Here is a 10,587-nt window from a genome sequence, read left to right as displayed (position 1 = left end):
GTTCCTCTCCCACAGTGGGGTTGTGAGGAGGGGGTCTCGGGAGGAATGCATTTTCTCCTCCTCCCCCTGCCTGCTCCCAGGAGGGGATTTAACAGGACAAAAGAATTCGGTCCTCTGGGAATATGAGCCCTTGGCCCCAGTCCCTGGACCCTCCAACAGAACACCTTCCCTCATCCGGCTTGTGATCCTCCCTGAGCAAGGGGGCTCTGGTGACCGTGTGGTGATTGGATGGGCCCACAGGGGTGAGGAGGAGGTCACTCCTCCAAGACTCAGGGGTGGGATGGGAAAGTAGGCAGCTGACAGAAGGGAGCAGCATCCCGGTGGAGAGAAGGGCCAGGCAGAGAAAAGTAGAGTCAGAAACAGAGCGACAGGTGAGGCCGAGGCAGGAGATTGAGCTGACACTCAAGCCAAGGAAGAGGGAATTAGGAAACAATTAGAAAAAAAGTAAAGACAGTGAAAAAGTCAGAGACAGCTGCCTGCACCTACACACACACATTCGGAGACAGAGACCCAGAGGGCGGCATACGCAGAGGGAGAAGGGGAGAGAACAGGTGTGGAGAGGAGCTGCGGAAGCAGAGAAATCTCAAGTCAGAGATTCAGGGACACTTTGGTCCCCGTGGCAAGCCATGGAAGCAGAAAGGAGGCGCCAGGCTGAGAAGCCAAAGAAGGGGCGAGTCGGCAGCAGCCTCTTGCCAGAGAGACACCCGGCCGCTGGGACCCTGACCACCATGGTGGGTGAGTGACCGTCCCATGCGCGTGGGTCCCTGAGGAGGCAGCGAGTGTGAGGCTGCAAGCATAGGCTCCATGAAGAAGGTTAGGAGGAGAAATTAAAAACCGAATCCTAGCATGTTAAAACTGTGGGAACCTTTGAAAGTAAGGGACTGGAGCACCCCTTGGCTTTACAGACTGGGGAACTGAGCCCTTGGCAGGAGGGGGCGGCTGAACAGCTCACTTCACAGTGGGGATGTGAGACAGTTACCTCTGTCCCCTCACTCCTGACTTCAGAGTTGGTTAGCCCAAGGCACTGCCTTCTCTGATGAAGGGAGCTGGAGGGGCCAGGGCTTTGGGTCCAGGGAGGGAGAGCGGGCTCCGTGTGTGTGTCACCCCATGGTGGACAGTGAGCTCTAGGAGGGTCCATGCCCTTGGGCCCCACGGGGATGGTGCCTCAGCTCCAGACATCTTTTCTTGGTGTGAGCCTTCCAGGTGTGTCCTTTCCCTCCCCGTTCTCTCCTCCCCAGCAGCTCTCAGACTAATTAGTGTGGGGTCTTAGGGAGCCTGTGGGGAGGAAGGCAGGCCTTTCCCACGAGCTCAAGTTCCTGCAGGCTGGTGGCTGGGCCAGGGCAGGGGTAGAGAGAAGATGAAAAGTAAGTAGGGGAGGGTGTGTCTGAGCGGAAGAGGGGGGTGCCCATCTTCCCAGGTGAGGGGTGCAGGAGATGGCAGCAGTCTGAAGAAGGCACAGGTTGAACATGAGCCTCGCCAGCAGGGGACAAGCACTGGGGTCTTCCGTAGACAGCTGAGACGATTGTTAGGGTGCAGGTGCACACAGCAGACCCACAGGGTGAGCCCCAGGTGGTGGTGTGTGTCCAGGAGGGTGAATGTACATGGAGGGGTATGTGTCTGGTGGTGCAATAGGAAGTGGGCAGACAGTAGAGTTGCCAGGTAGACAGTGCATGAGTGCCAGGGCCAGGAATGAGTCTGAGGGTGTGCCCTGTGTAGACAGCACAGCCTGGTGTCAGAGACTCAGAGGCAACCAGGGGCCGACGCTGAGCAGGGTGCAGAAACCGGGCTATGGCAGCTAAAAGATTGCTGGTGGGGCAGGGCTGGGTGCGGTGGCTCAGGCCTATAATCCCAGCACTTTCAGAGGCTGACATGGGAGGATTGCTTGAGGCCAGGAGTTTGAGACCAGCCTGGGCAACATAGCAAGACCCCATCTCTAATTTTTTTTTTTTTAAATTAGCTGGGTATGTTGGTGTGCACCTGTAGTCCCAGCTACTCAGAAGGCTAAGGCAGTAGGATCACTGGAGCCCAGGGGTTCGAGGCTGCTGTGAGCTGTGATCACACCACTGCACTCCAGTCTGGGAGACAGAGCAAGACTCTGTCTCAAAAAAAGATTGGAGCAGCACAGGAAGCACTGAGCGGAATCCCGGGACAGGCACATGTGGTCCAGCACTGAGGCGCGTCCTCCTCAGAAGCCGCCTCTCCCTTCTCTCCCTTCTCAGACTCGAGTGCTGCACCCTGCAGGAGGCTCCCTGGTGCAGGAGCGGGGAGATCAAGGTTCTCCCTGCAAGGAGGACAGAGGGACCGCCCACACTCCCGGCGCCGCCACCGCACCACCTTCAGCCCAGTGCAGTTGGAACAGCTGGAGTCAGCCTTTGGGAGGAACCAGTACCCGGACATCTGGGCCCGAGAGAGTCTTGCCCGGGACACCGGCCTCAGCGAGGCCCGAATCCAGGTGATGCTCCAGGATCCCTCCTCTCTCAGGGAAGAAATGCAGATTTCTTTGGTGCTATCATAGAATGTTAGGCATTATAACCCTAACCTAAATGGTCACCAGACACAGGCCTCATCTCACCACCAGCATCAGAGCATCTGCATTAAGAATATCATATCACTTGAGTTTAACCCTAGCTATAAGCTAATCTAACTTGAATTTCAACACCTACCCTCAATACTTAATAGTGATGCCAATTCCGGCTGGGTGCAATAGCTCACGCCTGTAATCCCAGCACTTTGGGAGGCCAAGCTGGATGGACCACCTGAGGTTAAGAGTTCGAGACCAGCCTGGTTAACATGGTGAAACCCCATCTGTGCTCAAAATACAAAAAATTAGCCGGGCATAGTGACAGGTGCCTATAATTAATCCCAGCTACTCGGGAGGCTGAGGCAGGAGAATCACTTGAACCTGGGAGGCAGAGGTTGCAGTGAGCCAAGATCATGCCACTGCACTCCAGCCTGGGCAACAAGAGCAAAACTTTGTCTCAAAAAAAAAATAGTGATGCCAATTCCAACAGAAGTTCAATCCTAACTGTTCATGTACATACGGAACCTTGTCCCTAACCATAGCCTTGAAACTCAACGAGCCAGATGCTCCCTCAATCCTAACCCCAGAGTTGGTTAGCCTTATGTGTAAACCCTACCCTAAATTCAAGCTTGTCTATAGCAATTACATTTATCTACAGTCTTAATCGTTAAACTTAACCCTAGGGGAAATTTCCCATTCTCTGGGGAAGGGAAATGTCATTGTCACCATATTTATCTCCTTGTTGGAAACTGACATTTCTTACTTGCCCCGAGTGGTAGAAAAGGGCATATGTGGACGCAGGGTGGGGATAAGTCTGTGGGTTCCTTTGTCAGCAGACCAGGCTCAGCCAAGCCTTGTGGAAGGGCTTCAGTCCCTCTGGCCATGCTGGAGAAGCCTGCTCCCTGTCCCTGCACCTCTTGTCATTGGAGTAGAGTGTCACCACCTATGTCAAGTGTGGGCTCTGATGTGTTTCCTCCCCCTTCTCAGGTCTGGTTCCAGAACCGCAGAGCTAAGCAACGGAAGCAAGAGCGCTCACTGCTTCAGCCTCTGGCCCATCTGTCTCCTGCCACCTTTTCCAGCTTCTTGCCAGAGTCCGCTGCTTGCCCCTATTCCTACGCACCACCACCACCACCAGTGACCTGCTTCCCTCACCCCTACAGCCACGCCCTCCCCTCCCAGCCCTCCACAGGAGGTGCCTTTGCTTTGCCACACCAGTCTGAAGACTGGTACCCTACCTTGCACCCAGCCCCTGCTGGCCATCTGCCCTGCTCCCCACCCCCTCCCATGCTCCCCCTCAGCCTCGAGCCATCCAAGTCCTGGAACTGAGGTCAAACAAATACCACCAAGGTGATCCCAGCCTGTGGCCCTCGTGAAAAAAACAAGAAAATGGGGTGGCTTCCTTTCCATCTATGGGTGAAGCAGATGTATGGTGAGGGTCAGCTCAGCGACTAGAAATTTAAAAATGGGAGACCATGGTGAATTCTCACTGTGGTGATTAGTGGAGGAAGTCTGGGGAGGTGAGCTACTGGAAGAGACGGGGAAAGATGCCTCTGTGGCGCTGCCTGCTGAAGGGTGATATTGATGGAGACAGTTGCTGGTGAGTGGAGATGATTGAAGGGCTGGGAGGTGAGGACCTTCATTAATTGAGATCATGACTGAAGAAGATCCCAGCTCTTTCTGGCTGATTTCAGTAAGGCTTCTGACTTAAGAGTCTACCTATACATCCCTTCCCCATTGCCCACCCTGCTATCTCAGTCTCGGACTTTTGTTTATTCTGTCCTAGAAATATGTTTTGTTTTTTTTTTTTTGAGACAGAGTCTTGCTCTGTTGCCCAGGCTGGAAGTCCAGTGGCATGATCTCTGCTCACTGCAAGCTCCGCCTCCTGGGTTCACGCAATTCTCCCGCCTTAGCCTGGGACTACAGGCGCCCGCCACCATGCCCGGCTAATTTTGTTTTTGTATTTTTAGTAGAGACGGGGTGTCACAATGTTAGCCAGGATGGTCTCGATCTCCTGACCTCATGATCTGCCCGCCTTGGCCTCCCAAAGTGCTGGGATTACAGGTGTGAGCCACTGCGCCCAGCCGAAATCTCTCTTCAGAGTGTCCCCTCCTTTCCATTCCAGCAGACACTTGGCTTTTTCTGACCCTGTATTTTCTGACTTATTGTCTGCATAGGTTCCCTTTAATCCATCCACTTCCAACAAAGCTGTGCAAATCTGAACATCAAGGAATGCTCTCCAATGTCTTATAAAAAATACATCAATCAGATTTGATTAGTTTTGCCTATAGAAGTCTTCAACATCTGCCTTCAACTTTTAAATCAGCGGCACATTTTAACATGTGTGGTTTCTGATAGAGAAGAAACCATTTGATTTAGGGCAAACTTTTCTAAGACCAAAGCATCTGAGGCTGATAAGTGGTCATTCCCAGGAAGGGACCTGCCTTGTCTGGGAAACGCCTTGGTCTGAACCCTCTCAAAAGAAACAGCATGGAGCCTAGTTCGTGGTACAATTTTTATACGATATTGCTTATTATGCACTTATTTTACTCATAATTCACTTATTTATATGTATGCTTACCTCTCTTATTGGCGGGTTCATAGAAAACTATTTTTTAAATTAAAATTTTTTTCTTTTTTGAGATGGAGTTTTGCTCTTGTTGCCCAAGCTGGAATGCAATGGAATGATCTCGGCTCACTGCAACCTCCGCCTCCCACGTTCAAACAATTCTCCTGCCTAAGCCTCCCGAGTAGCTGGGATTACAGGGTGTGCCACCATGCCCGGCTAATTTTTTGTATTTTTAGTAGAGACGGGGTTTCACCATGTTGGCCAGGCTGGTCTTGAACTCCTGACCTCGAATGATCCACTCGCCTCAGCCTCCCAAATTGCTGGGATTACAGGTGTGAGCCACCATGCCAGGCCTGATTTTTTTAATTTTTAATTTTTATTTTTTCATGTGCCTCTAGATATGATTTTTATTCTTGGGTTTTTTTCCCCTCCCTCTTTCATCCCTCTCCTCTCTTCCAACTCCTCTTCCCTGTCCCATCCCTGCTACCTATTTAGTGGGAAGGAAGTTTCCCTGTGCCTGCAGCCCTGCTCCCCGACCCTCAGCAGGGTTACCTCCTGCAGAAGCAGGGCAAGGGGTAGGGGACAAGGGATGGGGAGGCAGCTCAAAGGAGTGAAGAATGAAGCCCCTGGAGGGAGGTGGATGGTGATGGCAGCAGTGGTGGCTGTCAGCTGGCATTCTCATGCTCACAGCACTTCACAGAAGAATTTTTTTTTTTTTTTCTTGAGACTGAGTCTCCCTCTTGTCGCCCAGGCTGGAGTGCAATGGTGTGATCTCAGCTCACTGCAACCTCCACTTCCTGGGTTCAAGCGATTCTCCTACCCCAGCCAACTGAGTAGCTGGGATTACAGGCATGTACCATCACGCCCACATAATTTTTTTTTTTTTTTTTTTTTGAGATGGAGTCTTCCTCTGTTGCCCAGGCTGGAGTGCAGTGGTGTGATCTCGGCTCACAGCAACCTCTGCCTCCTGGGTTCAAAGTGATTCTCCTGTCTCAGCCTCCCGAGTAGCTGGGACTACAGGCATCCACCACCAAGGCCGGCTAATTTTTGTATTTTCAGTAGAGATGGGGTTTTACCATATTGATCAGGCCAGTCTTGAACTCCTGACCTCAGGTGATCCGCCTGCCTCGGCCTCCCAAAGTGCTGGGATTACAGGCGTGACCCACCGCACCCAGCCTCACCTAATTTTTGTATTTTTAGGAGAGCTGGGGTTTCACCATGTTGTCCAGGCTGGTCTCGTACTCCTGATCTCAGGTGATCCACCTGTCTCGGCCTCCCAAAGTGATAGGATTACAGGCATGAGCCGCCGCACCCGTCCCATAGAATAATCTTTAAACAAGCCTTTAGTGATGGATACTCAAGTTGTGAGTAGCTTTTTTATATATCATTAAAAAGTCCGAAGTCACAACTCCTGTTTTACACACTTGCACTCCTACCTAATTATCTCCTTGAGCCAGACTGCCTTCTAGAAAAATTACACTGAATTCCACCAAAAGAACCTGAGTATTGGTTTCAGCACCTCCTTGTTAACCTGTACCATTTTTGACAATTTGTTAACTGAGAGTGATGTCTTCTTGTTTGCTTATTTTAAAATGCTCATTAATTGCTAGTGAGAGTTAAAACAGTTTCACGTTTATTGGCAATTTACATGTTTCTTTTCTGCATTGCCTCTGTGTTGTGTATTTGTATATTGTAATAAAAGTCATCTTTTATTAGCGTCTGAGAGCTTTGTGGATTAGGGATATGAATTCCTATTCATACATGTTGCAACTATTTTTTTTTTTTTTTTGAGACATAGTCTCGCTTTGTCATCCAGGCTGCAGTCCAGTGGCACCATCTCGGTTCACTGCAACCTCTGCCTTCCGGGTTCAAGCGATTCTCCTGCCTCAGTCTCCCAAGTAGCTGGGGCTACAGATGCATGCTGCCATGCCTGACTAATTTTTGTGTTTTTAGTAGAGATGGGGTTTTACTACATGGGCCAGGCTGGTCTGGAACTTGTGAGCTCAAGCAATCCACTGGCCTCGGCCTCCCAAAGTGCTGGGACTACAGGCATGAGCCACCACGCCTGGCCACATGTTGCAACTATTTTTTACAGTTGGTTATTTGTCTTTTAGCCTTTCTCAGTGAAGTTTTCCTGAATTAACACTAATTGCCTACACCTGTTGTGTGTAAGTCATTAACTTCTGTCTTAAACATCTAGAATGACATCAGCTTTGTAGAACCGGTAGATGTTTTAGAAATTAGTCACTCAGTTCATTTTCTGTGTTGTGTGGTTCAGATGAAGAGCCCCAGGTGAGAAATCTGTTTTTAGTGGTTTGATCTATGTTTTCTTTATTATTTGGATCAAAATGTTACACCTTGAATCACCTGAAATTTATTTTGCTATGTGCAGCAAAATAGTCATGCAATTTCCCTCAATCAGCTAATTAGTTATTCCATTGTTATTTACTTAATCGTCAAACTTCACCCTATTGATTTGTAAAATCATAATTTTTCATATACTGAGTTCTCATATCTATATACAGATGTATATATATATACAGATTATATATACAGATGATATATATACAGATGTGTATATATATACAGATGATATATATACAGATGTGTATATATATACAGATGATACAGATGTGTATATATACAGATGTGTATATACAGATGTATATATACAGATGTATATATATACACAGATGTATATATATACAGATATATATATATACACATCTGTATATATATACATCTGTGTATATATATATATATATGGGACAGCTGTGGACTCCTTATTCTTTTTCATGAATCAGTTTTTCTATTCCAGTTCCAGCACCACAGTCTTTTAATGATTGAAATGTAAAAATTATCGATACCTTTAAAATATTTAATTTTCTTATCCAAACACAAGGTGTGTCTTGTCATTTCTTCCAGACTTCTCTTATGTCCTTCAGGAATTAAAAAAAAACAATTTTATTTTATTTTATTCTAATTTATTTTATTTTTTTGAGACCGAGTCTTGGTCTGTTGCCCAGGCTGGAGTGCAATGGTGAGATCTCGGCTCACTGCAACCTCCGACTCCCAGGTTCAAGCAATTCTCTTATCTCAGCCTCCAGAGTAGCTGGGACTACATATACATGCTACCATACCCGGCTAATTTTTGTATTTTTTTATTTTATTTTTTTTAGTAGAGATGGGTTTCACCATGTTGGCCAGGCTAGTCTCGAACTCCTGTCCTCAAATGATCTACCTGCCTTAGCCTCCCAAAGTGCTGCAATTACAGGCATGAGCCACTGTGCCTGATCAGAATTTTTATTTAAAAAACAACTTCAATATATCATACCCTTTTTATAAAGTGTTTAAATGTGCAAAATAAACATTATGTAAAGGTTTAAAAATGATTATATGTTTCCTTTTGCATTGTATATGTTAGAGCGCTGTTTTGTAGTGGGCAGGCCTGTGCAAACCCACTCCAAAGTCCAAGGAAGCTGAGAGGCCAAAGGCTGACAAATTCAGTTTCTTAAAAAGAAACATTGAGGCCAGGCACTGTGGCTCACACCTGTCATCCCAACACTTTGGGAGGCTGAGGTGGTCAGATTACAAGGTCAGGAGTTTGAGACCAGCCTGAGCAACATAGTGAAACCCCATCTCTACCAAAAATACAAAAATTAGCCAGGCATGCTGGCGCACGCCTGTAATCCCAGCTACTCAGGAGGCTGAGGCAGAAGAATCGCTTGAATCTGGGAGGCAGAGTTTGCAGTGAGCCAAGATCATACCACTGTACTCCAGCCTGGGTGACAGAGCGAGACTCCATCTCAAAAAACAAAACAAAACAAAACAATAAAAAACATTGAACAGGGCCTGAGAGCAGAAGCCACATCCATGTCCCTGGCTGTGGCCAGAGAAGATGGTGTCTACACCCTCAGGACCCAGGGATTCTATACTAGAGGGGAGGGGCACCCACGCTTCAGAAGGAATGGGTACAACTTTGTCCTAAGTGCAGATTTACGGTGAATACCTCCTTACCTACTCTTACACAAGGAACTATCTTGGAGACATTCCCAGAACGGGGTTAATCAGAATTCCACTTGGTGGCTTAGCATCCAAAATAGAATGACTAGCCTCTCATCTGAGATGGAATTCCTTTAGCCTCCACCAGTGCATACATAGGAAGTAAACTCGGAAGACATGCACACAAATGACAGCACGTCTTAGAAGTGGAAAGCACAGTGTAACACAGGAGCTGAACCAAGGGGTACTCAGTGCTATCTGGGTGGCTTTGTGTTTGTTATACTAGTCCAGGCTAATGGCTTTTTCCTTTTTAAAATTGAAAATGGGATCCTGCCAGGCGCGGGTGGCTCACGCCTGTAATCCCAGCACTTTGGGAGGCGGAGGCAGGCAGATCATGAGGTCAGGAGATCGAGACCCTCCTGGCCAACACGGTGAAACCCCATGTCTACTAAAAATACTGGGCGTGGTGGTGCACACCTGTAGTCCCAGCTACTCGGGAGGCTGAGGCAGGAGAATCACTTGAACCCAGGAGGTGGAGGTTGCAGTGAGCCGAGATCTCGCCGCTGAACTCCAGCCTGGTGACAGAGTAAGACTCCATCTTAAAATATAAAAATAAAAATGGGATCCTGCCATATATATTATAATGTCCTTTTAAAACTAACAACCTATGGACATCTTGCGAGTGGATCATACAGATTTTATTGTTTTCATAGCTAACTGGCAGTTCATTGGTGTTTGTTTTGTGCCTCTGCAGTTGTATTGCTAAAGGATTTTTTTTTAATTAAAGGTACAATCATGACTCAGAGATGCAAAATAATTGTGTACTAAATATCTTAATTCATTATTGAGGCAATAATGAAGATGCTTAAACCAAGGACAATCCAAAGAACGGACACATTTATAGATGAATAGCAAAGTGAACGTGTAAATGGACACAAAACTGGCCTCTTCCACAGTTGGGGAGGCTAGTCAACTGAATCTCCAGGGAACAGAATTCATGTACCTGTCTAGGGGCCGGGCTATTTTTGCATTGCAATCAGCTACAATGCTGTAAAACAGCCCAAAGGCCTGGAAGGCCTCAGAGACCCGATAGAATCAAAACTGGAAAGGACGGCCCTTATGCCGGTTTCCATCAAAACAGTTTCCCCTACAGTTTCCTGTTACCCAGGTGCTTTTGTTTTTGTGGGATAGCTGTCCCAAGTTAGGACTGCTGTGTTAAACGTTATGTGCATTTAAAATGGTAAGAGATACTGCCTGATTAGCTTGCCAAAAAATGTAGTTTAGGATGTCGTCTCATCGAATAATAATAGTTAATAATAAAGCCTAGAAAAATGCCCCCTAATATTTCTTTAACGATTTGACTAAAAGTAAAGCAAAACAAAAAACCTGTAATAAATCCAGAACCAATTTTGTGTATACCAAAAACCAGAGGACTGAGTTTCTTCTAGATCTACAACTATAACAGCACTATTTATTAAATAAACTAACATTCTCACAT

At 47.3% G+C, this 10,587-nt stretch overlaps 1 protein-coding gene across 1 annotated transcript; it reads left to right on the top strand.

The window, feature by feature from the left end:
* Positions 1 to 312: 312 nt before the first annotated feature.
* On the top strand, positions 313 to 4,315 carry PROP1 (PROP paired-like homeobox 1). The gene is made up of 3 exons (XM_002816287.3): positions 313 to 735; positions 2,220 to 2,452; positions 3,509 to 4,315. Exons 1-3 carry the CDS (start codon positions 627 to 629, stop codon positions 3,845 to 3,847), a joined length of 681 nt encoding a protein of 226 aa, XP_002816333.2. The 5' UTR covers positions 313 to 626; the 3' UTR covers positions 3,848 to 4,315.
* The last annotated feature ends 6,272 nt before the right edge of the window (positions 4,316 to 10,587 follow it).

The sequence above is a fragment of the Pongo abelii genome, chromosome 4 (assembly GCF_028885655.2).
Source record: "Pongo abelii isolate AG06213 chromosome 4, NHGRI_mPonAbe1-v2.0_pri, whole genome shotgun sequence".
NCBI classification, from domain to species: domain Eukaryota; kingdom Metazoa; phylum Chordata; class Mammalia; order Primates; family Hominidae; genus Pongo; species Pongo abelii.
Note: the sequence above shows the minus strand (reverse complement) of the source record. Positions and strands in the feature narration are given on the sequence as shown.